Source organism: Camelus dromedarius, chromosome 9 (assembly GCF_036321535.1).
Source record: "Camelus dromedarius isolate mCamDro1 chromosome 9, mCamDro1.pat, whole genome shotgun sequence".
Lineage (NCBI taxonomy): Eukaryota > Metazoa > Chordata > Mammalia > Artiodactyla > Camelidae > Camelus > Camelus dromedarius.
The window spans coordinates 31,861,353-31,888,609 of NC_087444.1; the positions used below are offsets into that span (position 1 = coordinate 31,861,353).

At 49.6% G+C, this 27,257-nt stretch overlaps 2 protein-coding genes and 1 long non-coding RNA gene across 6 annotated transcripts in view; 1 reads left to right on the plus strand and 2 right to left on the minus strand.

The window, feature by feature from the left end:
* PDPR (pyruvate dehydrogenase phosphatase regulatory subunit) overlaps positions 1–912 on the minus strand; it is a 39,653-nt gene extending 38,741 nt beyond the window's left edge. For all 3 annotated transcript variants that reach the window (XM_064488969.1, XM_031458085.2, XM_064488968.1), the window contains exon 1: positions 712–912. The gene's annotated coding sequence lies outside the window, so the exon portion shown is untranslated. The remainder of the gene's footprint in view (positions 1–711) is intronic.
* Positions 913–2,023: 1,111 nt separating this feature from the next.
* Positions 2,024–12,623, minus strand: LOC135322024 (uncharacterized). The gene is made up of 3 exons (XR_010382270.1): positions 12,559–12,623; positions 4,137–4,246; positions 2,024–3,715 (listed from the first exon to the last, which is right to left on the minus strand). It is a non-coding gene; the product is annotated as an uncharacterized LOC135322024 (long non-coding RNA).
* Positions 12,624–12,654: 31 nt separating this feature from the next.
* CLEC18C (C-type lectin domain family 18 member C) lies at positions 12,655–25,038 on the plus strand. 2 transcript variants are annotated; one of them, XM_031458096.2, is made up of 12 exons: positions 12,655–12,801; positions 13,411–13,502; positions 15,502–15,741; positions 19,954–20,051; positions 20,474–20,595; positions 20,775–20,882; positions 21,328–21,420; positions 21,820–21,926; positions 22,577–22,706; positions 23,002–23,152; positions 24,050–24,141; positions 24,626–25,038. In XM_031458096.2, the coding sequence occupies exons 1-12, from the start codon at positions 12,663–12,665 to the stop codon at positions 24,661–24,663; spliced, it is 1,410 nt and encodes a 469-aa protein (XP_031313956.1). In that variant the 5' UTR covers positions 12,655–12,662; the 3' UTR covers positions 24,664–25,038. The 2 variants fall into 2 exon arrangements, with proteins under 2 accessions (XP_031313956.1, XP_031313957.1); XM_031458097.2 differs by having other exon boundaries at positions 23,056–23,152.
* Positions 25,039–27,257: the final 2,219 nt, after the last annotated feature.

A 27,257-nucleotide genomic window follows, 5' to 3' on the forward strand; every position in this document is an offset into this window, starting at 1 on the left:
TCCCACACCTGCCTCAGCATTGGAGCCACCTGGGACACCAGGTGATCCGACAACTTTAAGAAATTAATACGAACCCCTATCCGTGGAAAAGTTCCTGCCACCTCCCCGCCCAGCATCCCCCTACAACATGCTGACATGCGAGGCGAAACAGACTTGAAGATGTCTGAATCAAATCAGTGTCATACAAGTCAGTCCCGAGGGGGTCAGTCTTTAAGAAGAGGGCTCACTGCCCTGGCCTGGACGTTTCCAAGTAACCTCACTGCCAGACTCGGCCGCAAGTTTTACCAGTTACTTAAGCACAAGCGGACCGCGCGTTTCCACGCGGGGAAACAACTCCACCTGCAGAGTTGTCCCAGCTGAACAAGCCTGAGCCGCGCTGCGGGGTGGGAGTGGGGGAAGGGGTGCCTGCCCAAGGCGGGCCTACAAGAGCGTGGGCATCCAGGCTGAGCTGCGGGCGCCTGGCAGAGCCGGTGCGCGGGCCCCGGGGCAGCTGGACACGGGTCCCCGAGACGCCACAGCCGCAGAGGCTGAGGGAGTTCAGCCGACCCACTGTCCGCCTTCCGGAGGACCGGGCAGATCCGCCGGGAAGCGAGGGACGGCCGGGACCCTCCTGAGCGAGACCACAGCGGAAAGAGGGGGCCCTGGGGGTCCCGGGGGCCCTAAGGCCCGCGCGGACGGGGAGGCCACAGCGGCCCCGCGGCTTCTCCTTACCTCACGTGCCCCCACGGGCTCCGCGCTCAGCAACACCCGGCCTGACGCATAGCAGCAGCCGCCACAGCAGTCGCGGGGGGTCGCGGAGGCCGGAAAGGGGGCACAAGGAATGGGGAGGGGACGAGGCGGCGGGAGGAAAAAAGTTCCGGGGAAAATTGAGCCCGCGACCTTCCGCGCTTTACGGTCCCTAGCAAGGGGACGCCGGTGCGTAGTATAAAGCGCGCCCGCGCGCGCCGTGACGTCACGGTAGGGCCCCGCCCCCTGGCACGTGGGCTTGTTTGGGTCTCGCGAGGCCACTCCCCTGGGGCTCTCCACTCCACCAAGATGGAGGCCAGCTGGAGGCCTGGTCTTTCAGGGCTACTTTGCAGCCCCGGTCTCGGATCCTGTCGATTTCTGCAGGAGGAGCCGGGACGGCGGAGATGGCGGCAGCCCCGCCCGAGTGTGGGGAGCGTTGGAGGGGGGGGAAGGTTCCCTCTTCCCTCGAGGCGTCTTGCCACATCCGGACCTACGTGGGTCCGCCTCCCAAAGACACTCTAGTCCAGGGGGTAAAAATGACTTCTCGACCGACAGCCACTTTCTTCTTTGGAATCACTCCGGTCTTCTTGGGCGAATCTCTAGCAGAGAGGATCGGAAATCCGGCCGGCTGGCCTGTCCCGACTTCAGAGGCAGGATTAGAGGACCTGAGCTGTGGGCGGGATCTTACTCTTTGCACCTTGCCTGCTTGTCTGGACCAGAGGAGAAGGAATCATTCACTCCAACCGCTGAGAAGTTGCCCACCCACTCCCCCACCTCACCTACTATCACATCGCCCTGTGTTCTTTCCTTTAGAGAACTTGTCACTACAGTAGATGAGTGCTTGTTGACAGCCTTTCCCACTGGTTGCAAGCTCTGCCCTCTGACCACAGTACCTAAATCACATACAGGGGTATGTTCTCAGCATTTAGAACAGTGCTTGGCACAACGTCCAGTAAATATCCTCTGAATGGAGAGCGAACTAATAGTACAGCCTCCCCTGCTTCTTGGACCACACTGGCCAATTCCATCCATTGGATTCAAGCCCATCTCACCACACAAGCCAATGTTGTTTGATGGAGGGCCTCTTGTGGCCGGGCACCGTGCTAGGTGATGGGACTCAGCAGTGCGCAGGGAAGAAAGCGCTTCTGCCATGAAGGAGTGATCATATAATTCCAGGGACCCCTGTGTGACTGGGCCAGCCCACAACCTGCATACTTTGTACACCCTCACTTGCCAGTTAACTCACACAAAATAGCCCATAGGAGGTCTGGTTTCCTGAGAACCAATACTGCCGTTTGCTACTCTGATGCATGGAAGTTCAGGGCATTCTGGGCCTCCATGCTAGATACATACTTTAATATTTTAGCTCTGGGCTTAAAGCTTAGGGTCACCAGCTGCCTAAAAAAGAAGAGGGCACAGGCTAACACAGCTGAGGCATATTCTCGGGTGAGCCTTTCCTGATACCTAACTGTGGCAATTGGGGGAGAAAAACCACAAATTTTCGTGATGAGCCATCCTGCTGATGCCATTGCCCGGCATGTGAATTTGGCAGAAACCAAGTTGTCTATAGGAAATGGTGGCTGGAATATATAAAGTGCTGTTTAACCTGTTTAACTACATTCTGGTTTCATGCAGTAAGCAGTGAACAAGCTGTATAGATTTCTCCAAGCTCCCCTCACCCATGCCCTTTTTAAGCCTCTGCTTTAAATGCTAAGCCCTGGGGCTCCCTTCATTGTCAATATTGAGTCTTGTTCTTTGTAGGCTCTCATAAGCACCGATGCAATGTTTTTCAAGAGGATTGTTTTTGTTGTCTTGGCTTCTCCTTTCCTGTTAAAGACCAGAGTTATTTCTTGTATGGTTCTTGACTTCTCTGAGCATAGTATCTGCAACCCTTAGAGAATTACGTATTTCTTCATGGGCCATGACTTTCACAACATTAGGTGCATCAATTTTATGCTTTGCAAACCTTCTGCCTTCTCATTTTTCACTCTTTAAGGACAAGAATTGCAAGACATGGGGAGGATACATTTAGCACCTGTTTCAAAAGATCTGTGCCAGGATTTGCTTCACACACCAAGAACTGGAGCTCAGAGCACCTCTTTCCCCCAAGCCAGGTTCTAGTGCCTTACATTCCAGAATGCCACATGGTGGCTGGAGATGGGAAGCATGAAAACAAAAGTACCTTCATTTTGTCTGAGGGGACCCATCCAACCCACATAGCTTCTCCTTCCTCAGAACTAGGGAGTGTCGGGTAGAAAGCTCTGCACCTTGTTTCAGTGAAGGGTCTTCTAGCAGCACGGTTATCACTTTACTCTCTGGTTGACTCTTGGGATGTGTGAAAATGCCAGTGTAATTATTGTAAAGTGCTACCACTCATGCTTTGCATTTGTAAATGTGCAGTTCAACTCAGCATTTTCTGTCCCTGTGTAGCATCAGCCTGTGGTTCAGAGGATGTTTGAAGCACTTTAGTAAATGGTTCTTTCTCCCGAGCCCTGGTGACAATAGGCACACAGGGTGACCCAGCATCTCTGCCCTCCGTGAATGCGGTATTAACATTGTGCAGTGTATTTCTATCAAGCCAGGTTTCAACTGAGAATCTTTTCATGTTACTAAGTTTGCGAATAAATAAACAGACATTTGAACTACCCTTGCCATGTCTATTTGTGAAATGGTCTGCATCCGTAGTAACCAGGTATATGCATTTGCCATCACTGACACTGAACACTGTACATAAAACCATCTGTACCTGCCTTTACCAAAGTATAAAAGAGAATTTGGGAACCGAGGAAACGAAGATACAGGCATTTATAAACGTTTCCCTCCGCAGTGGGGGCGTGGCTGTTGGGAGAAAGCCCCGTTCCACCGCCAGAAGTCACTGTCGCTGTCACTGGACTTGACACCCAGCCTTACCTTGATTTCCCGGTAAGAACGTGGCACGTGGTGTTTCCCCATGTGCTGGGATCCCGTGTGTGTGCATTCCCGTTCACACCTGTGGGGAGAGAAGCAGCCAGTGTTCTCACTTCACCAACTTCCAGCCACAATTCACAGTCTCGTGTTGCAGTAAAACACCTGCTCTGGGCTTAGCGCTGTGCTGGCTGCAGTGGCGCCATTTCTGAGCCCCTGTGAGGTAATGGTAAAACTGGCTCATGTGCCAGGCACTGTGCGGTGCCCTACCTGCCTCACCACAACGACACTCCACCAAAACTGTGTAAATCAGAGGACAGTGTCCCTGCTTCACCTATGAGGACAGTGAGCCTTGGAGAAACACATTCTCAAGTTACAGAAAATAAAACCAGACCTCACATCCAAGTCTTTAACACATGAAGTAGTGACCTATTCAAGTGAGTGCTAAGTCATGTGCCAGAGACAGTGGTGGTGCTTAGAATCACCTGGGAAATCTAAACCCGTACCTCTGAATGAACTGGAATCAACAAGGCTGAAGGACACATCAGTTCCTCTGAAGGGCTTTCCAGGAACTTCTCTGTATCTAGAATCCACTGGATGCCGACTATTGAAGAGTCTGGAGGAGAAACGGTAGTTGTGTAACGCTGTGTGGGTGAGACAGGACTTGAGCGGGTTCTTGACGAAGCTCTGTTTGCCAATCTGTGAAATGGGGCTAATGCCGCAGTGGCCTCACAGATCACAGTGATTCAGTCATGCTCTTTCGTCATATAAAGCAGGAGGTGGCACTGTGGCCTACGAACTGAGGTTTCCTGGGTTGCACAGCCCCTCACAGGGAGATTAGTTAGAAACCCAAGTCAGACTAATAAAATCTCCCTCCCCGAGAGGTGATAACCCAACATGGCCCCTTATCGCACAGGAGGGCCCGAGGTGCAGCTGCTTTGGTGCAGCCTCCCAAGGAGGGCTGTGCCCTTTCCCTCCCGCTAACCTTCCCACGACAGGCGCTGTAGAGCAGAGACCCCTAGACACTTGGGCCCGGCAGCATGTTGAGTCTGAGCTGAAAGGGTGGGTGTGGTGGTTGGGGAAGAGCAGGACTTTGGAGCTGAGCTGGCCTGGGTATGCATGCCAGCACTGACTCTTCCTTGGTGTGTGACCCTTTCTGGGGCCTCTGTGCTAGTCACCAACAGAGATTAGAGAGAGAGAGAACCAGCAGGACGTGTATACATGTAGAGGGAGAGATTTGTCCTGAAGACTGACTCACAGGACTATGGGCTGCAGGCCTGAAGTGCGCGAGGCAGGCCGGCAGGCTGGAGGCCCAGGGCAGAGCTGATGTGGGTGCTCCAGTTCCCAGGCGGTAGGCGGTCCCACCCATTCCTCCTCCCTCCGCGGGGGCCTCTGTCTTCTCTCTTAAGACCTTCAGCTGAATGGATGAGGCCCACTCACATCATGGAGGGTGATCTGCTTTCCTCAAAGTCTACTGATTTAAATGGTATTCGTAGCTAGAAAATACCTCTGCATCAATATCTAGACTCTTGCTTGACAGGTTGGCACATACAATTAATCATCACAACCTCCATTTACTTGCTTGTAACGTGGGCAATGATACTTTTTCTCCCTTTGTTTTTGTTTTTGCAAGACTCAAATAAGGAACATAGAACACTTGGTCCACTGCAAAATTTTTCAGGGCACAACAGCTACTCTTGTTATGATTGTTGCAAAGTGAGCTGCACGGCCGGGCACTGAGGCTCTGGGCTGTGGGATACGGGGAGTTGAGCCAGAATGAATGACGGCGGAGGCTGGAGACACGCAGCTGAAGCGCAGAGCCTGTGCCCAGGCTGTTACCCTGCAGCTTGCGGTGGGAGCTGGGTGGGAGTCCCCAGGTGCCACTGAGGCGGATACTTTGACCTCACTGTGACTTCAGTAAGAACTACCTGGGCTTGGTGCAGGTGCACTCAGGAGGCACCTGGGAATCCTGGGCGCTTGACTGAGCTCAGGGAGCTCTTTCCAGGCCCAGGGCTGCTGTGTGTGGATGACCTATGAGCAGTGCTATCCCCGGGCCTCAGGTGATCTTGGCTGACTTGGCCTCTTAGCTTTCCATTATCTACGAGCCACTGCTTCTTGCTGAATGTTTGCCCTTCATTCCCCTGGGAACTTCTAGCACTGGTCTGCTGGCTGTGTCCTGGGCCACCTCCCCTGGGTGACCAGTTCAGACGCCGAACCTCTGCTCCTACAGGCTTTGGGTGGAACGTCACAGCAGCCTCCTGGGAAGCTTGTGTCCTGCCTCTCATCCCATCACCAAGGGGACCAACTCCTGCGGCCTTGAGAAGCAAAGGCAGCCTGGATCCTTGGCACAGAGGAAAGTCTGGAGTCAGGGGAGCCTGGCTAGAGTTTCACCCAGTCAGTGAGCCCCCACCTGGGACTTGTTACCCTTCTCAGGGCAGCAATTTAAATCGAAGCACAGCAGAATCACGGGAGGAAGACATCCCCGTAGCAACAAGCCTGTTGGACTTGGGCATTAAGAACAGGATCCCAGTCTCCTCTCCAAGCCCGCTTAGTGCAGAGCTCTGGGCCCAACAGCATATTTGCTTGTTCCGGGCTGCACATTTTCTCCTCAAACACTTTCTCAATATCTGGTCCCCATACTTTGCTCAGAAAGGGGTAGGCACAGACCCTCTCTGTGTGACCTGGTGCCACACCTCATCCCACATGCAAAAGTTTATACTCCATTTATAATTATTATAAAATACTGGCTATGTTCCCCATGTTGTACATACAGCCTTGTAGCTTATTTTATACCTGATGGTTTGTACCTCTTAATCCCCACCTCCATCTCGCCCTTCCCCTTTCCCTCTCCCCACTGGTAACCACTAGTTCCTTTTCTACATCTGGGAGTCTGTTTCTTTTCTGTTATATTCACTAGTTTGTTGTATTTTTTTAGATTGCACATGTAAGTGATATTTTATAGTATTTGTCTTTTTCTGTCTGACTTATTTCATTTAGCATAATGCCCTCTGTGCCCATCCATGCTGTACACCAGAAAATAATACAACATTTTAAATCAACTATACTTCATTTAAAAAGCAACCAACCAACCCACTTAAAATATCGGCAGAAGAACTGAATAGACATTTTTCCAAAAGAAGAAATGCAGATGGCCAACAAGAACATGAAAAGCTGCTCAACATCACTAATATTAGGGAAACACAAATCAAAATCACAATGACATACAAAGGGAATTCCCTTATATGATATTTGTTGCTTTTCTCTTGCTGATTTTAATTTGTACCATCTCACACCTGTCAGAATTGTCATCATCAAAAAGAACACAAATAACAAATGCTGGCAAGGATGTGGAGAAATGGGAACCTTTCTACTCTGCTGCTGGGAGTGCAAACTGGTGCAGCCACCATGGAAGACAATATGGAGGTTTCTCAAAAACCCAAAAAAGAACCACTACATGGCCCAGCAAGTCCACTCCTGGACATATATCCAAGAAAAACAAAAACATTAATTTAAAAGATACATATACCCCACTATTAACAGCAGCACCACTTACAATCTCCAAGATATGGAAGCATCCCAAGTGCACATCAATAGATGAATGGATAAAGAAGATGTAGCACACACCCACAAAAAGGATATTTTGCCATTTGCGGCCCTTAATTCACTTTTTTTTTGTTTTGCAGTTCAAAAACCAGAATTTTATAACTGGCATAAACATTTCCATTGCATCAAAAACAACAAAATACCTAGAAAAATACTTAACCAAGGAGGTTACCTATACTCTGAAAACTGTAAAACACTGATGAAGGAAATTGAAGATGATATAAAGAAATGGAAAGATACTCTTGGATTGGAAGAATCAACATTATCAAAATGGCCACACTACCCAAAGCAATCTACAGATTCAGTGCAACGCCTGTCAAAATACCCATGACATTTTTCATAGAATTAGAACAAACAATTCCAAAATTTATATGGAACCATAAAAGACCCTGAATTGCTAAAGCAATCTTTTGTTGGTCTTTTTTTTTCTTTCTTCTTTTTGTTCTCTTTTCTTGTGGTTTGATGACTAAGAAGTTCCTTTAACATTTGTTGTAAAGCTGATTTGGTGGTGCTGAATTCTTTTAGCATTTATCTGTGAAGCTTTTGATTTCTCCATCAAATCTGAACGAGAGCCTTGCTGGATAGAATATTCTTGGTTGTAAGTTTTTCCCTTTCATCACTTTAAATATATCATGCCACTCCCTTCTGGCCTGTAGGGTTTCTGTTGAAAAATCAGCTGATAACCTTACGGGAGTTTCCTTTTATGTTATTTGTTGCTTTTCTCTTGCTGATTTTAATACTTTATCCTTATCCTTAATTTTTGTCAACTTGATTACTATGTGCCTTATTGTTTTCCTCTTTGGGTTGATCCTGTGTGGAACTCTTTGCATTTCCTGGACTTGGGTGACTGTTTCCTTTCCCAAGTTAGGGAAGTTTTCAGTTATTATCTCTCCAAGAATTTTCTCAGGTTCTTGCTCTCTCTCTTCTCTTTCTGAGACCCCTGTAATGCAAATATTTGTGCACTTCATTTTGTCCCAGAGTTCTCTTCAACTATCCTCATTTCTTTTCATTCTTTTTTCTGTTCTGCCACAGTGATTTCCACTAATCTATCTTCTACCTCACTGATCTGTTCTTCTGCCTCATTTAGTCTATTCTTGGTTCCCTCTAGTGTATTATTCATTTCAGTGATTTTATTCTTCAACTCTGTTTGGGTATTCTTGATATTTTCCAGTTCTTTGCTAAAATCTTCATTCTGTGCATTTATACTCCTCTTGAGTTCTCTGAACATCTTTGTCATCGTTACTTTAAACTCTTTCTCAGATATTGCCTATCTCCTCATCACTTATTTCTTCTGGGATTGTATCTTGTGCCTTGGCCTGAAAGATATTCCTCTGCCACTTCATATTGTCTATCTTCCTGTCTGTATTTTTAGGTAGGTTATGTAACATTTCTTGACCTTGGAGCAGTGGCCCTGTGTGGGAGATGTCCTATGCGTCCCAGCAGTGCACTTCTCTCTTGTCATCCAAGGGCCAGAGTCCAGCTGGTTCCAGTGTAGAGTCTGGCCTGTGTTTGTGGATTCCTTCCACAGGCTTTGGGATTGTTGTTTTCTTATTTCTAGTATCTGCCCCCTGGTGGATGAGGCTGGATTAGAACTTTATGCAGGTTTCCAGGCAGGAGGAGCTGGTGCCTGCCCACTGCTGGGTGAAGCTTGGTCTTGGACCTCTGGTGGGTAGGGCCCTGTCTAGAGGTGTTTGTGGCTCAGGAGGTCTGTCGATGGGTGGCGCTGTGTTCCCACCCAGTATGTTGTTTGACCTGAGTCTTTCCAGACTTTAAGCCTACAGGCTGTTGGGTGGGGCTAGGTCTTGGTGATAATGATCCAATCAAGATGTCAGTATCCAGGAAAGCTCATGTAGATGAACACTCCTGGAATGTCTGCCATCAGCTTTTATGTCCCCTGGGTGTTTCACAGCTGTATCCTACTTCCCCAGGAGACGTTCCAAAACCAGCAGGCAGGTCTGGCCCAGGTTCCTATGAAATCACTGTTTCTGCCCCTGGACCTGGTACAAGTGAGAGACTGTGTCTGCTTCCCAAGAGAATGAAGTCTCTGTTTTCCCCCAGTCCCATGGGGCTCCTGGAGTTAAGTCTCACTGGCCTTCAAAACCAGATGTCTTGGGGTCTCCTCCTCCCAATGCCAGAACCCTGGTCTGGGGAGCCTGATGTGGGGCTCAGAACTCTCATTCCTGTGGGAGGCCCTCTGCAACTTAATTATTCTTCAGCTTGTGGGTCACCCACCTGGGGGGTAATTATATCACGAGATCACCCCTCCTACCATCCTGCTGTGGTTCCCTCTGTATGTTTCCAGTTGAAGAAAGTCTTTTTTGCTAGGTTCTAGTCTTTTTTTCAATGGTTGTTTAGCTGTGAGTTGTGGTTTTGTTGTAGTCGCAAGGAGAGGCAAGGTCATGGTTCTACTGCTCCACCATCTTGACTGGAAAACCACATTAATTAATTTTTAAATGTTAAACCAACCCTGCATTCTTAGAATAAACACTATCTGGTCATGGTGTTTAATCCTTCTATATGGTGCTAGATTAGGTATCATAATATTTCATTGAGGATTTTTGTGTCTCTACTCATGCCTGATGTTGATCTATAATTTTCTTTTCTTGTGATGTTTTGGGGCTTTGGTAGTAGGATAATACTGAACTTATGAGTTGGAAAATCCTCCTCTTCTGCTTTCTGAAAATGTTTACATATGATTGGTATTATTCCTTCCTTAAATATTTGATAGAATTCACCAATGAAGCCATGTGCACCTAAGCTTTCCTTTGTGGGAAGATTTTTAAGCACTCATTCAATTTCTTTTATTGCAATAGGTCTATTCAGATTTTCTTTTTTTAAGATTTTCTATCTTTTCTTGAGTCCCTTTTGGTAATTTGTCTTTCTAGGAATCTGTTTATTGTACTTATATTGTTTATTTTGTTGACATAAGTTGTTCTTAATATTCCCTTACAACCTTTCTGATTTCTGTAGGATCGGTTGTGATGATGTCCCTTCTTTCTTTCCTGATTTAGGTAATTTTGTCTTTTCTTTCTTTTATAAGTGTTAATTAACAGAAAAATTTTAATTGTACAATCATGTTCATAGCAATTTTACTTGTAATAAACAAAAGCTAAAAACAACCCAAATATCCATCAATGAGAGTGAAAATACAATGAAACACTAATATCAAGTAAAATAACAACAACAACAAAACAACCTACTGATATAGGCAACAACACGGATTAATCTTATAGACATTTCATGGCGCTAAGGACTCTAGCCCTCAATGTATGTCTATTCTCTGAGTCTATTTATACAAAATTCTGAATAAATAAAATTAACTTATGATTTCTGATAGAAATCAGATTAGAGGTTGCTTATTGGGGAACTCTGTCTTCCAAGAAAGGGGATGCTCATTCTCAAAACCCACCCCAAGCACTCAGCAGGCTCTTGCAAAAAGTCTGGACCCAGGAGGAAATATTGCATACATTACTTTGCAGTGCCCTGGTAAGGAGTCCAGCGAGGTTGTCGCCCCTGCTTTACACCACTGGACATTGAGACCCAGGGTGGAAGTGATAATCCCTGGGTCATACAGAGAACCTGGGTTAGAACCTAGGCCTTCCAATGTCCAGTCTGCTCTTTTCTCTGCTCAGTTTCTCCCCCTCTGGCTTCTGAAGTCGGGCTCACCCTGGTCTCCTCTTACAGTGAAACAGGGCCCCTCCAAACTCATTCCACTCAGGTCCCAAAGTATATTTTCCTCCCACCTGTGCTACATGCCCAGCTTTGTGTTACAGGAAAACTAGACACTTTTATCTCCAAAGCCCAGGAGCAGGACTTGGGTCTTCTGTCACCCGGCATAGAGCAGGGCCGTGGGAACTGAACTCAAAGGGCCATGAAGTAACTGAAAGCACCAGTGTCTGGGAGTGTGCAGACAGACTCTGGATTAGCTGGGTCGCACCATGTGCTCGCTGGGTGACCCGGGAAAAGTTCCTTAGACACACCGAGCCCAGCTTCCTTATCTACAAAATGGGTACTGCGTCTGCCGCTGCCCAGGGTTGCTGCAACAATTAAGTGAACTCATGTGTGAAGGTGCTTTGTAAGCTCTATAGAAAAAGGTCACTATTTTATTAAGCACTTCTGGGATCCAGATGGTGAATTTGAGGTTGTCTGGTTATCAGTTAGAGGGAGAAAAAGGCCCGAGGCCCTGGGTATTTTAATGGGGGCACGCAACTGAAGGCCAGCTTAGAGGTCCTTATGCCAGCCCTGCCCCAACTCCCCAACACCCATGAAGGTATCCACAGTCCATCGTTGTTCCCCACTCCCACTCCAGCAAGCTAAGCCCACTTGCATCTCAGCAGAGCTTCCAGGGAGTGGACACCTGGCTCTGAGTGGGTGCAGGCCTAGGGGCCAGGGGTCACACGCATTCTAGGAGGATGTAGCTGGCTTGCAAGACTGTCTTTTGGGATGGCTGAAAAACCTTTGATCTGCCCTGAGGGGAATGCGGGCATTTGACTGTGACCTGCAGGACAGACTCTTTTTTCTAAGAAATGTGGGCCGTGATACAGATCTGCTTCAGCTTCAGCTTATTCCACTGGGATTGTGCAAGTCTCGGCCAGGCCCTGGGGCATCATGGCAGTTTTCTGCCCTCCTGCTACACTGTCTGTTTGTCTGGAGGCCAACTTGTTCCCAGCAGGGGCTCCAGTCAGCCAAGGGCATCACGTGCTCTCCTCCTGGGCTGGTCCTCTCCTGGCCTGTAGTCATGTGAGTGGGGGTAGGGGCACAAAGGCTGGGGCCCAGCCCCCTACACCACCCAGACAGATTGTCCTAAGGTACCAGTTTCAGCCCCAGCCCACTCCCCTGCAAACCCACCGCCCCAGTGCCCCCACTGGTGGCACCTGACTGGTGTGCGGTTACCACCTGCCTATGTTTAATTCATGGCTGGGGGATGGGATGAGCTTCCCAAGAAAGTAAAGAACTTCCTTAGGGTCTTGCCCAGTTCCTGCCTGCCCACAGGGCACAGGGCCCCAGCCTCCCCAGGCTTGGCGCTGAGAGGAGAAGCTGCCGATGGGCCCCAAGGACCCTGTCCCAGCAAGGGCACAGCCATTATTCGTTAATCCGCAGCCCTGGAATGTCTACGGGCCAATCAGCAGGGTCTCAGAGGGCTCCCCAAGAGCTCTAATAATCCTGCAATGATTAGCAGGGGCCACGGGGTCATTGCGAACCACTCACTAGTTTGGTGGGCTGGCTGACCAGCAGCCGGAGGAGGGAGGGAGCCCAGGATTGAAGCTGTCTATCTCCTTTCATGCCAACGCTGACAGAGGCTGTTTGGACACACCGATTACTCACCAGCCTCCCCCTTTTGTCTGGCAGCCCAGCCTGACTCCTTGAGATTGTGAATAGCTCCATCCAACTTGGGAAGCGAGCTGGACAGCTGAGCACCCAACAGGCCCATGCTGAGGCTGGAGCCCTCCCCCAGGCTGCGGGGCCACCGGCCTGGCCTCCTGCCCATGTTCCTGGCTCTCCTTGGCATGACCTGGGCAGAGGTGTGGCCCCTCCAGCTGCAGGAGAAGCAGGTTCCAACGTCTGGAGGTAAGGGGCTGTGGGTGAGAAAAGAAGTAGAGGAGCCATGAGCCCTGCAGAAGGGTCCCAGGGGGCTTCTAGAAGCCAGTTCCCAGGCCTGAGCCCTGGGCATGCTGGTGTGATTTAAAGAGCCACCCTTAAACAGTCCAGGGGTCCGAGATGGATGGAAGAGGCTTGGGGCCGAAGAATGAAGGGGAGTGGGACCAGGCTTGGGAGTGAAGGAGGAATACCGGGAGCCTGCAGCGGGGCCCAGGAGAGGCCCAGTGGCGGAGAGGACCCCTAGCCAAAGAGGCTGCTGCGAACCTAGGGCTGGCCCCCTCCTCACATCCAGCCCCCATACCCTTCTATCACCCCACCCCCAGCTCTCAACCCAAGGCTCCTTTACACCTCCACCTGTCTCTGTCTCAGCCCCACTCTTTTCTGCATCTCTCTCAGTCTCCCCCATCCCCCTGCTCCAGATCCTCCCACACACACCCACCATCATCCAGTCCCATCTCAAGTCTTGTATCTAAGTGCAAGTCTGTACTCTCATCTCGCCATGGTGACCCCCACCCCATCACCCAGAGGACAGGCCCAAGTCCCACTGCTCAGGTGGTCTGAACTTTTCTCCCGCCCCAGCCCTGAGCAGGAAGGAGAGCTTCCTGCTCCTCTCCCTGCACAACCGCCTGCGCAGCCGGGTCCACCCCCCTGCAGCCAACATGCAGAGAATGGTGAGTACCCCCAACCCCCAACTCACCCGGGGGACGGCTGGAAGGGACCCCTGAAGAAGGCGGAGGAGGTCATACCGGTTCCACCTGGCAGGGCAGGAGAGGCTGCCAGTCAACTGCACACTTCAGGGACTGTGCCTGGTTGCCAGGGGAGTGGTGTGGGGGAGACAATGCTTCCTCCGCCCCCAAAAGGCAGCCCTTTGGCCTTTCATTGCATCTCTTCCTGTTGTCTCGGAGACCAGGAGACATGGAAAGAGCTGGGGTCCCCTCTTCCAGGGAACAGGAGCATCACAAAGGAGTCCCAGCAGGATGGGGGAGTTGGGGGGAGGGAGAAGTATCCTGCCAGGGGTGGGAGGGGAGGAGACTTGTGTGCGACCAAATCTGCTGCTTTTCCAGCAGTTTGTCTAGACGACTAGGAGGGGCCCCTCTCAAGTTCCCTGCTCATTCACTGGGTTTCCCACCACTCCCTGAGGGCTTCAGGGTTGAAGGTGTCATCCTGGGGCCCAGAAATGTTGCCCCAGTAGTATGGAACCCCAGCTGCCCCAGCTCATGGTAAGAGTCCAGGGAGCGAGGGCGGGACAGCATGGGGGCGGGCAGGGTTCCCCATGGCTGCTTCCCATAAACTCCTCCAAGCCTGGCGACCTTGAGAGCTCCCGGGTCAGGTTCCCAGGAGGTGGGGGTGGGGAGGTCTGGCAGGAGGGGGTCGCTTCTCCCCCTTTCCTTGTTTGCAGTGGCTCTGCCCCTCCTCAGGCCCAGGTCCTGGCTCCCATCTCCTACACTGGTGAGGGTGTGCTCCCAGCCACTTTCTGTATTTTCCATGGCTCTTAACAGCATTTCATAAAAAATGCAAGTGAAGCACCACCGCTCAGCCTCAGTCACATCCACAGTTTTGGCCCTGGGCACCCCTCCGGGCCTTTAGGCCTTTTACCTAGTAGAGGCTGAGGTCCTTGGGGTGGTGCTGAGCTGTTGAGACGCCCCAGGCAGTCCCCGGTGCTCCCAGCTCTAGACCCCATTAACGGTAAAATCACAACCACCATCTCTCAAGTGCAACCCTTTCCTCCCTGCATCCATTTAATCCTCACAATCTTATCACATAGGTACCTTACTATTTCCATTTTACAGAAGAGTATGTTGAGTCTTATGGAGATTGGGGGAACTCTGTAGGTCACACAGCTGGCATGAGGTGGCTGGGCTAGACCAGGGCATGATGGTGGAGTGACATGTCATCCTGGTTGCTGAGCCCTTGTTTCAGGGGAGGGGCAGGGCAGCTGGTGCGTAGGTGGGGAGAGCAGATTAGGCTGCTCCAGAGAAGTCAGGTTGCTGGGCTCAAAGTGCTGAAGCCTTAGAGACCTCTCACACCGTCTCTGGTCCTGCTTCCCAGCTGGTGCCCCTACACACTCCAAAGCCAGGATTGGGGGATAGGACACAGAGGCCTGGCTGCTGTGGCTCTTTGTGTCACAGAGGGGAAGCCAAGAGGGAGTTGACAAGCCTTTCTGACAATGGCCAGGACTAGCTTTAGCTAACAGAGGTCTCTGTTTGAAAGGCTTGGGCACTGCCCAGGGCTCACATTACTAGACAAGAAAAATTACACAGCAGAAGTGCATCCCATCACCTGGGTTGGCATCACACCCCCAGGAACGCCCATCCCCCTTAGTGGGAGGAGCCCTGGGTGGGGCCTGAAGGTACCCACTGAGGGAGTCAGGAGGACTGAGGTTCTCAGTCCTGGGCGGAGCTGGGCTCTGGGTGGCGGGTCCAGACGGGACAGGTGCTTTTCCAACACCTTCAAGCATCCTTTGCAGGTCCCATCTGACCTTCCCTGGCCTCAGTGAAGTAGGTGAAACTCGCTCAGAGCACTCAGGCAGCCAAGCAGGGGTCCCAGTCCAGGGCTCTCTTCTCTGCATGACCAGTACCCCTGGAGGCGCAGGAGCCAGTGGGGGGTCGGATCACTAAGGGCTGGCTCAGGGACCCCTGCTGATGTTGCTGTTTGTGCCCATTCCCCCAGGACTGGAGCGAGAACCTGGCCCGACAGGCTCGGACCAGGGCAGCCTTCTGTGGCGCCCCGGCCCCGAGCCCGGCCTCTGTCCCCCGGGCCACCCCGCAAGTGGGCTGGAATGTGCAGCTGCTGCCCGCGGGCTCAGCATCCTTCATCCATGTAGTAGGCCTGTGGTTCTCAGAGGGGCAGCAGTACAGCCATGTGGCAGCCGAGTGTACCCCCAACGCCACCTGCACCCACTACACTCAGGTAAGGCCAGGGTACCAGCTCTGAGGCCCCTGCCCTGCTGGGCCAGCTCAGAAGGGCTACAGTTTCTCCTCAGATTGGTGGTTGCTTTTCCTCCCATTTGTTTAGTTTTACTTTTTTCAGCTCTAAATACGAAATATTTCAAAACTAAATCAAATAATGGACTCCCTCTTACCCATTACCGAGATTTAGAAAATGTTAACTATGCTTGTTTCTCATTTCTTTAAAACAAATAACTAAACCAAGGCCTCCTCCTGCCCTCCCTTTCCTCTATCCCTTCCCAGAGGTAACCTTCCTGAAGTCCAGGTTTTTCACTTTCAAGCATGTTTCCTGGTTTTTTTCCCTCAACAAAATGTGTCTTCTCTATAACTGGCATTGTTTAGATGTTAAGGAACAGCAGTGAAAAACGTAAAATCCCAAGCATGTTTTAAGCCTTTACTACACATGGAAGTGTTTTGATACCTTTTCTACTTGTCCAAGTGGGTGGTGTGTTATTAAATCCTACCTAAGTGCTCTCTCTGTGTGTCTCCTTTTGCAATTTGTGTTTATCACTCTAGATCACATTTATAAGATTTATTTCCATTGATCTCTCCTTGCTTCCCTCTCCCTACTGGTAATCACTAGTCTGTTCCCTGTATCTGTGAATCTGCTTCCTTTTTGTTATATTCACTAGTTTATTGTCTTTTTAAAAAATTTCTCATGTAAGTGCCAGCAGACAATATTTGTCTTTCTCTGACTTACTGCACTTAGCATAATACCCTCCAACTCCATCTGTGTTGCTGCAAATGGCAAAATTTCATTCTTTTTTATGACTGAGTAGTATTCTTTTGCAATATACATACCACATCTTCTTTATGCATTCATCTGTTGGTGGACACTTAGGTTGATTCTGTATCTTGGCAATTGTACATAATGCTGTTGTAAGCATTGGGGTGTGTGTATTTTTTCAAACTATTATTTTGGCTTTTTTCAGATATATACCCAGGAGTGGAATTGCTAGGTCATATGGTAGTTCTATTTTTAATTTTTTGAGAAACCTCTATGCTATTTTCCATAGTGGTTGCACCAATTTATATTCCCATCAACAGTGTACAAGGGTTCCTTTTTCTCCACATCCTCGCCAACATTTGTTACTTGTGTTCTTTTTCATGATAGTCATTCTGACAGGGGTGAAGTAGTAACTCATTGTGGTTTTGATTTGTATTTCCCTGGTGATTAATGATATTGAGCATCTTTTCATGTGCCTGTTAGCCATCTGCATTTCCTCTTTGAAAAATGTCTATTCAGTTCTTCTGCCCAATTTTTAATCAGGTTTTCTGATGTGAGTTATATGAGCTGTTTATATATGTGGGATATTAATCCCTTATCAGTCTTACCATTTGCATATATTTTCTCCCATTCAGTAGGTCATCTCCTTGTTTTGTTTATGGTTTCATTTGCTTGCAAAAGCTTTTAAGTTAAATTAGGTCCTATTTGTTTATTTTTGCTTTTACTTCCTTTACATTAGGAGACAGATTGCCCCCAAAATTGCTATTTATGTCAAAGAGTGTTCTCTTTTCCTTTAGGAGTTTTACAGTATCTGGTCTTACATTCAGGTCTTTAATCCATTTTAAGTTTATTTTTGTGTATGGTGTTAGAGAATGTTATAATTTTATTCTTCTACATGTAGTTGTCCAGTTTTCCCAACACCACTTATTGAAGAGACTGGGTTTTCTCCATTGTATATTCTTGTTATGGCTCACTTTGTTTCATCTGTATCCCTATTTCCCTCTCCTCCCATGTTATTTTGAAGTAAACTTCAGATATCATATAATTTTATCCATAAATAAGCATGCATCTTTAAAAATAATCACAATACTAACATTAATATATATTTTTAATGTTAACTCTTCCTTGCCTTCCTACTTGAAGGGCTGTAATTCATCTATGTATCATATGCTCTAACAGTTTTTCAAATGTTAAAATACTTACATATTAGTAAACAGCTGCTACCTCTAGTTCCCAGAATGCACCTGGCCTAGCCTCTTCCCTGGGACACCTGGGGCCTCTCCTACTATCTAGAACCAAAGGGTGAATGTCTGGCACAGTAGTAGGTCTCCAGGATCCTGCTCCAGGCCAGCATCTGTTCTGATTGGCAAGTATGCATGCCTACTAGTTGTTACATATTTGGAATATCTGCCTACTTGGCATGTCATGTGATGTGAAATAATGTAATGCTGGTGTGTGTGTATGTATTATTTTTAACTAATTGCTACATTTGGTTTGCTAAATATTACTTGATAGTGAAGTTGACCTCTGATTTTCTTTTCTCATACTGCCCTTAGCTAGATTATACCAATGTTCTACTAACCTCATAAAATGAGTTGGAAGCTTTACCTCATTTTCTATTTCCTAGAATAGTTTCTATAATATTTGCTGTAACTATTCTGTAAAACTATTTGGGCTTTGTTCTATTTTTCAGTTGTTTTGTGTATGTATATGTATCCATAGATGTTTAACTACTGGTTCAACTTTTAGAAATGGCCATAGATCATGTCAGTCAGATTCGCTATTTCTTCTTGAGTCAGTTTTGCCATGTTCTGTTTTCTAGGAAATTGTCCATTGCATGCTTTCCAGTTTGTTGGTCATAACTGTTCATTACTTAACAGAGATTTAAAACTAGAATTAAATAGATTTCAAAAATATTTCCTGTGTCTGTAGCTATGTTCAACATTCTCCATTTTGTTTATTTGTGCCTCCTCTCTCTTTTATTCTTCATCCGTCTTCCCAGAGGTTTGTCTATTTTAACAAACCAAATTTTTGTTTGTTTTTATTCTTTTTTTCTATTCTGTTTACTAATTTTTGCTCTTATTTTTATTATTTTTTTTCTTTATTTACTCTATGATTCTTTTTAATATTCTTGATATGGGTTCTTAACTCATTAATTTTAACTTTTTTTCACTTCTGCTATACGCCTTTACAGCTATAAATTTCCCTTTCAACTTTGTTGGCTTCATCCCATAAGTTTTGATATTTAGTGATTTCATTGTCATTTAGGTCTGTGAGTTTCCTATTTTCCTTTATGATGTTGTCTTTGATTTTGAAATATATATTTAAATATCCAAACTATGTTTTCTCATTTACTTACTTCTAAATTATTTATTTTAGATTCTATTGCGTTGAATTCTCAGAATGTGGCCTGTAGGATATTGGTTATTTGATTTTCATTGAATCTTGCTTTGTGGTTTAGTGAAGGTCAATGATTGCAGAAGTTCCCTGCCCTCCTAAAAAGAATGCATATTCTCTAACTGTTGGATACATTTGTAAGACTCCATGTGCACACCTCCCTGCTTCATGCTGGCCATTTTTAGTGGCTGCCAGAGTTGGCTTACCTATTCATTGATTTTAAGACTGTAAATCTACATTTTGAATACTATGAAACTTATGTCTGTTAGCTGTTACTGAATGACACATTACCCTAAAATTGAAAATCTGAGGATTCTGCAGGTGGGCAGTTTGGCTTGGACTTAGCTGGGAGGTTCTTCTGATCTTGGCTGGGCCCACTCCTGCAACTGCAGTCGGCTGCTGGGTGGGCTGGGAGCTGGCTGTCGAGAGCAGCATCACCTGGTTCATCTCTGCCCTTTGAGGTGGCTAAACCTCCAACAGGCTTGTTCACATGGTGGCTGAGCACCAAAGCTCTATGAGAGTGAGTGCAAATTGCAGGGTCTCCTGAGGCCTAGATTCAAAAAGGTTCAGTATCACTTCTGCTGCATTCTGTCAGCCAACACAAGCCATAGGGCCCCCAGATTCAATGTGTCAGAGAGAAACTCCTCCTCTTGATGCAAAGAACTGCAGAGGCACATTTCAAAGAGCAGGCGGTAGGGAGAAGTGAAGGGTTGTGGCCATTTTTTTGCAGTCATCACAAAGCCATGGATGTCCAAGTCCTCCTTCACCACTGTCCTCTACCCATCCACAATCTTCACTCCCTTCAGGTGTCACCTGACCCTCACCTCCCCACCCAGAAGGCCTTTTAGACTACTCCCATCCATCTTTATAGCCCTGCCCAGCATGGCTGCTCTCCTGGGGCCCCCAGGGAGGTGAGGGAGCTGTCTGTCTGCCTGGTCTGGGGTAAAAGCTGGGTCCCCCTTCCCCAGGTAGGCATCATCTGTGCTGCTGGCCCCCAGACTGGGAGTTGGGGGGAGCTCATGGGTTTCTGAGCCACTGTGTCTCCTGCAGCTGGTGTGGGCCACCTCGAGCCAGCTGGGCTGTGGGCGGCATCCCTGCTCTGGGGCCCAGGCTGGGATGGAAGCCTTTGTCTGTGCCTACTCTCCCGGGTAAGCCCCCTCTGTGGCAGCTGCCCCACCATCCCCTGCTGGTCTGTGAGTGGCATGCTTTCACCCAGGGTGAGACACTCACCCACCCACAGGCCTTTACTCCTTGGTTTGCACCCTGGGTGGGAGAGGGAAGGTGGGAGAAAGGGAGAGGGTGCAGAGTGGGGCAGCACCAAGCAGAATGTGGCTTCTCCTCAGACGCCCCTTCCTGGAAGCACTATTCCTACCCTGCGTTCAGGGAATTTGCCCAGAATTCGTTTGGAGGTCTTCTTTTCTTTCCTAGGAAATCTCCCTGTCTCACCCAGCTCCCTGACTTCCTGGCTGGGCCAGAAGGAACTGAAGGGGCCAGTGAGGCAGGCAGTAAGGCCTGCCCCTGCCGTGCCCAAGGCCAAGCCCTTCCAGCTCCCTGCTACTTGCTCTCACAGAGGCAACTGGGAGGTCAATGGGAAGACCATCGTCCCCTATAAGAAGGGCGCCTGGTGTTCACTCTGCACGGCTAGCGTTTCAGGCTGCTTCAAGGCCTGGGACCACGCAGGGGGGCTCTGTGGTAAGTGCCCCACCCTACCTGCCTCTGGCCAGGCCAGCAGATACCTGAGAGCTCGATCTGTGATCCAAAAGGAGGGTGGCTGCCCCAAAAGCCATGGCCCTCACTCAGCACCCAGGGAGGCACCTGCCTAGCCTGCCTAGAGGAGGCCCCCTCTCAGAGTTTCCTTCTTGTCTGACCAGAGGTTCCCAGGAACCCATGTCGCGTGAGCTGCCGGAACCATGGACATCTCAACGTCAGCACCTGCCACTGCCACTGTCCCCCTGGCTACACAGGCAGATACTGCCAAGGTGAGGGGCACTTGGAGTTCCAGATGATGACTCCCTGGGAGACCCAGTGAGTTGTCTGCACACTGCATATAGTCACTCAACAAGCATTTACTGAGCACTGACTGTCTGCCACAACCTGAGCTGTGCAGGGGAATCAAAGTGAAATCAGATCTGGCCCCTTAGGCTCTGGGATGGTGAGGAGAGGACAGTATTAGGACCCAGAAGCGGATTCCTTTCCCACCATCCACCCTCCCCAGCTCTGTGACCATGAGCAGTTCTGCTCCCAAACCCCAATCTGCTTTTCTTTACAAGAAGATCAAACCCAAGATGCCAAATGTGGCAGTGGTTCCATCCCTGAGAGGGGTTTTCTTGCTGTGGTTCCCCGCACATCCGCAGCCTGTGGGGGGCAGTCCAGGGTCCAAGGGCTGCGAGCTGAGTGTTGTCCCCTCCCATCCCGTCCTGGCAGTGCGGTGCAGTGTGCAGTGCGTGCACGGCCGGTTCCGGGAAGAGGAGTGTTCCTGCGTCTGCGATGTCGGCTATGGAGGAGCCCAGTGTGCCAGTGAGTCTTGCCCCTAAGCCCCTTGATGAGCCGGACCCCTCCCAGGACCCCCTCGGTGTGAAGCGGGGTCTGGCTCTGACCATATCACAGGAACATATCATGGGCACCTCTTCCCCATGCCCGCTCAGTGTCTTCACAGTGGTAGCTTCAATTTGGCCATGGTGGGGGTCTTTCTACCACAGAAATGGCAAATGCTAAATTCATAGATTTTTTTTTTTTTTGAGACAGCAAGAGAGATGGTTGTTACACATTTACCAGCACATCACTGACCCTAACCCACTCTCCAGTTTGGAGCAGGTGGCCAGAGGAAGGGGCACCTTGAGCTTAACTCCCTGGCAGGGTAGGAAGGGTAATGATTCGGAGATCCACACACACAAAATCAGGCTCCCCTCCCCCCAGCCAAGGTGCACTTTCCCTTCCACACCTGTGACCTGAGGATTGATGGCGACTGCTTCATGGTGTCCTCAGAGGCAGACACCTATTACGGAGCCAAGATGAAGTGCCAGGTGACGGTCAACCCCCGCCTTCCCAAGGACCACTTCCTAGGGTTCAAGTGAGGGTCTTAATGGAGGAACCCTGGACCAAAAGACAAACTCCTTTTACTTCTCCTAACCTGACTCTCACCTTTAGTATAAAGTAGGGATCACAAGTCAGAGGCCCATGGGAGCCAGGAGGTCACTTAATGAGCTGAGGGACCCCTCCAACCCCCATCTAAGTCAGGATGTTGACTCAGCCTGAGCTGCGGGCTGCCAGGCAGGAATTTGAGTTCAAGAAAGCCAAAACCTGGGAATTTTCAAGAGAACCAGAAATTCAGATTTTCACTGGCATCTCTTGATTTATTAATGTTGGCAACCAATTCAAATGCATTTAAGACACTGAGCAGATGAAGCAAAACCCCTCCAAAGGTGAGATGCTGCCATTCTGGGCCCCTGTGCACAGAGAGAGGAGATATGGGCAGGGAAGAGGAAGGGGGACCCCTGCTCTAAGGCAGGAGGCTGTGTGTGTGTGTGTGTGTGTGTGTGTGGCAGGGGGGTTGATGACAGCCTGGCCAGCACATAGATTTGACATCCATGGCCATGGTGGGTGGCAGGATGGAAAGGAAAGGTTGGCCTGAGCTCTGGGGCCCTGCCAGCATGACCCAGAGTCGGGGTTACAGGGAAAGGGCGGGATGCTAGCCCAGATTGAGAGCCAGAAAGTGCAGGACATCCTCGCCTTCTACCTGGGCCGCCTGGAGACCACCAACGAGGTGACCAACAGTGACTTTGAGACCAGGAACTTCTGGATCGGTAAGTGCCTGGCTGATCAGGGGATACGGTGAGTGTTGGGGCTGGGGGTGCTCCAGGAATCTGAACCGTATAAACCCACAGTATTCTTCAGCAGATAGTAAGCATGTGGTGAGGGCTGGGCAGAGTGGAGCCAGTAGTCAGGCTGGTGGCCCTGTTTCCTGGGGAGAGAGCTGAAGAGAGAGCCACCAGGGGTGCTGGAAGTGCTGGGAAGGGGGTTTGAGGGTAGGGGGCCAGACAGGCATTAGGCAGCAGGCTCTGGGCTTGGACTCTCATCTCAGGGAGCCTGGGCTGCCAGTGGAGCCCAGGGATTTCAGGTGTGGGGCCAACCCTGGCTGCTGTGGGCTCACAGGGCTCACCTATAAGATGGCTAAGGACTCCTTCCGCTGGACCACTGGGGAGCACCAGTCCTTCACCAGTTTCGCCTTTGGGCAGCCTGACAACCAGGGGTGAGTCTGAGCTGCCCTCCCCGCCCCAGGGCCCATCTTCTAATCTAGGCCTGCTTGATGAGCCCTCAGACACCAATGAACAACCTCCACTGAGCCTGCTGCCTGGTGGAGTACCCTAGAGTCTGGGCCTTTCCTGATGCCCAGGTGCCAGGAAGGCTGGGCACAGCTGGGTGTGGGCCCAGTGCTAAGATGAAGTATACCCTTGGCGTCGAGGGATTCATATAAAAGAGAGGAAACCCAAGATGTTTTCACCCAGCCACCGTCCCCATCGTCCCCTCAGCTGTCTCCCCCTCCCTCTAGTGTCTGTCCATCCCTCCTGCTGTGCCCACTCTGCCTGTATCAGGACACTGGTCCTGGACCTCTCTAGCTGGCCACCCACCTGCATCCACACACCCACACATCTGCCCACCAGCCAGCCTGTACTGAGGGCGTTCTGGTTACATCGCCCAGCCCTGGTCCTCAAAGCCCAGGAATGCTGGGCTTTGGAGGTGGTCAGGCTGTGTGGCCACCAAGGGCCAGAAATCTCACCTAGCCTTCCCTCTACCTCCTTGATGGCAGCCATGCCCCTAAGCCCCCTGACAAGCCGGGCCCCCTCCCAGGACTCCCTCAGTGTGATGCTAGGTCTGTTCCAACCTTCCCCCCTACCACTGGTGGCTGGTGTGGCTGAGTGCTGGCCATGGTAAGTTGAGCTGTTACCCCGGAAGAGTGCAGTGGTCTGAGGAGCAGGCATGGAGCTTGGGGGTGGGTCTGGCTCCCAGAAGCCCCAGAAGTGGGATGGGGGCACCTAGGAGTCACCTCCCTAGATGCAGTTGGCCCGCTAGGGTGGAGGATTTAAGCCTGTCCCAGATTCCCAATTTCATTCCTCCACCCTGAGCCCTCAACATCTTGGCCTGGCAGGTTTGGCAACTGTGTGGAGCTGCAGGCATCGGCCGCCTTCAACTGGAACGACCAACGCTGTAAAACCCGAAACCGTTACATCTGCCAATTTGGTGAGGGCCTTCCCATGGCTCCCCTCCTCTGGTCCCTGTCCCCTGGGGTACCTGCTGGCCCACTCCAGGCTGCTAGGATATCCAGGTGACAGGCTTGGAGAGTGTCTGAGCACACAGGGCCATGAGGACGTCCTGCTCAGGGCTTTGCTGAACCTATAGGCCCCTGAAGCCCAGGGGGTAGGTGGGGCCGGCTTCATGTAGCACGTCCACGCAGTAGCAGGACCAGAACTACAGCCTGGCCAGGAATTTCTCCAAGATTGCTTCCCTCCCATCTCTAAAGCTGCCACACAGGGACCTGTTGAGCTCCTCAGTATTCACTGATTCCCTACAGCCCTGTGAACTGTGGTTGGAGCAGAGGTGAAACCTAGCCCAGAACCGGGCCCCAGCAGCACCTGCTGTAAGGGTCTGGAGCTTGGCATGTGACCTTGGCCATTTCTGGACCCTGGGCAGTCGCTGACCTTCTTTCTGTTCTCTTCCTTTCCAGCTCAGGAGCACATTTCCCGGTGGGACCCCGGGCCCTGAGGCTCAGCCAGGCCTCCCCTCTGCCAGTGCCTGAGTGCACAGCCCTGCTTGCCTGTCTGCCCACCTGTCTGAAACAAGGGCCGGACTGTGACTGCAGGCCCAACAGCCAAAGAGGTCTCAGACCTTTCAGGAAGTGGGGCAAGGGGACATGTGAGGTTGACAGAGAGCCTGACATAGGGGGAGGGGAGCCTGGGTCCCCCAAAGACTGCTTTTGGTTGGGAGGATGGATCTTAATTAGGCACTGAAACAGGAGTCTGGGCCAGCGGTCAGAAGAGGCCATTCTCCTCCAACTGGGCTGGGCCCTCTGGGGCAGATGGAGGTTCCTTACTGCCCAGGGTGCACCACACAAAGGATTAAACTAAGTTATGGATCAAACAGACTTGTGAATGTTCATTGTGAAGGGGAACCTAGAACGATCCTGGGAAGACCAGAGGGCCCCCAAGGCATCACTTCCAGGGAGACTCCTACCCACCGCAGTCCCTTCCCTGTTTACCCACATGACCCACGCCACCCACTGGAGGTTTTCAGACTCTCATTCCTGAGTAATGCAGATTTACAATTCTCTTTTGCATCCCTAATTTCCAGCTCCTCTCACCACTGCCTCTCTCAACTAGTTTCCGTTCACACCCTCTCTTTTCATTCATTATGCCTACTTCTACATGTTTCTTCTTTCTTTGTGATTATCTGAACTGGGGTGTGTTATGGCCCCTTCTCCTTCCTCTCCCTACAGTGGTGAGAGGGTGCATCCAGGCAGGTGAGAGACTGGGAGTTGCTACCAGTAGTGTCCAGAATGCACCATAGCTGGGTTGCACACTATTACATGTGAACATCAAGTTACTTTGCTGGTTGGAAGCAGAAGTGTGGCCTGGGACCACAGAATGGGGAGAAGCGTATCAATCACGGTTCTTAGTTGCAACCAACAGAAATACAGAAATAGCTCTGGCTAGTCATGGCAGAAAAGGAATTTATGAGAAGGGCAATGATTTCAAAACGGGCAAAGAACTTGAATAGACAGTTCTCCAAAGAGGATATACAAATAGCCAACAAGTACATGAAAGGACGTTCAACATCACTAGTCATTAAGAAATCCAAGCAGGGGAGAGGGTATAGCTCAGTGGTAGAGTACATGCCTAGCACTCATGAGGTCCTGGGTTCAATTCCCGTTACCTCCTTTAAAAGAGTAAATAATCCTAATTACCTCCTCCCAACCAAAAAAAAAAAAAAATCAAAATCAAAACCACAATGAGACATCACTTCACACCCATTTGGATGTGGTCAAAGAAACAGACAATTAACAAGTGCTGGTGCGGGCATGGACCAATTGGAAACCTCATGCATTGCTGGTGGTAAAACAACGCAACTACTGTGGAAAACAGTTTGGCGACTCCCAAAAAGTGAAACACAACTACCATGTGACCCAGCAATTCCACTCCTAGGTATGTACCCAAGAGAAATGAACACAAGTTCTCAAACAAATCCTTAAACACAAAGTTCAGACCAGCATTACTCACAATAGCCAAAAGGTAGAAACAAGCCAAATGTCCATCAGTGAATGAGTGGATAACAAACTGTGGTGTATACAAGCAATGGAATATTTTCAACCATTAGAAGGAATGAAGTACTGATACATGCTACAAAGTGGATGAACGTGATAACATTATTTTAAGTGAAAAAAGCTAGTCATAAAAGATCCCATATGGTATGACTCCATTTATGTAAACTATTCAGAATAGGTAAATCCACAGACGCAGATGGGTGGTTTCCAGGGGAAACAGGAGAACAAGGAGTAACTGCTCAACGGGTATGGGTTTTATTTTGGAATGATAAAAAATGTTTTGGAACTTAGGTAGAGCTGGCGGTTACACAACATTGTAAAAGCATCAAATGCCACTGAATTGGTTAATTTCATGTTGTGCAAATTTCACTTCAATTTTTTTTTAAAGGACAATATTTGGTCACAGGATCCTGGGGAGAGTGAGAGAACGAGGCGGAGGGGCTATGTGGCCAAGAAATAGTGCCCCTAATTCTGCTGCAAAGCCAGTCTGGAGAGGTACTGCTTCCAGGCTGGAGAACGGCAGAGTGTACGCTGACAGCAGCCACATGGGAGCCACCTTTATGGCAACTAAAGCTGACAATCCAATGCCCTCTGAGCCTCTGACACCCCAAATACCAGAGTCCCATTCAGCTGCCTTTCCCATCAGCGTTCCTGACACTATGGCACTTCCTTCACCAAAATATTTCTCAATGCCTCAGCAAAAGACGTGTCTTTGGGGCCATCTCAGGGTTCGTGGGTGGGGATGGCAGTGTGCAGGTCCTACCTGAAAAGGCCATTTCAATATCCTTATCTGCAGGCTCTGCCACTTACTATGTGACTTTATCCCAGTTTACCTGGAACTGTCCTGGTTTCAGCACTCAAATTCCCACATGCGGGGAGATCCCTCCATCCCTGACAAACCGGGACAGTTGGTCACCCGAAAATATCTTTCTGCCTCATGATCCTCTTCTGTAAAATAAGGATAAAAAAATGAGTTAATATGTTAAAGTGTATGAAACAGAGCCTAGGGAGAGTAAACACTGATGAATGTTAGCTCGGC

Bases quoted from the DNA above. Each gene is read 5' to 3' on its own strand.
- CLEC18C (XM_031458096.2), top strand. From the start codon at position 12,663: ATGCTGAGGCTGGAGCCCTCCCCCAGGCTGCGGGGCCACCGGCCTGGC. The intron at 20,052-20,473 runs GTAAGCCCCCTC...TTGCTCTCACAG, and splicing joins GTCTGTGCCTACTCTCCCGG to AGGCAACTGGGAGGTCAATG. The intron at 22,707-23,001 runs GTAAGTGCCTGG...CTGGGCTGCCAG, and splicing joins GACCAGGAACTTCTGGATCG to TGGAGCCCAGGGATTTCAGG.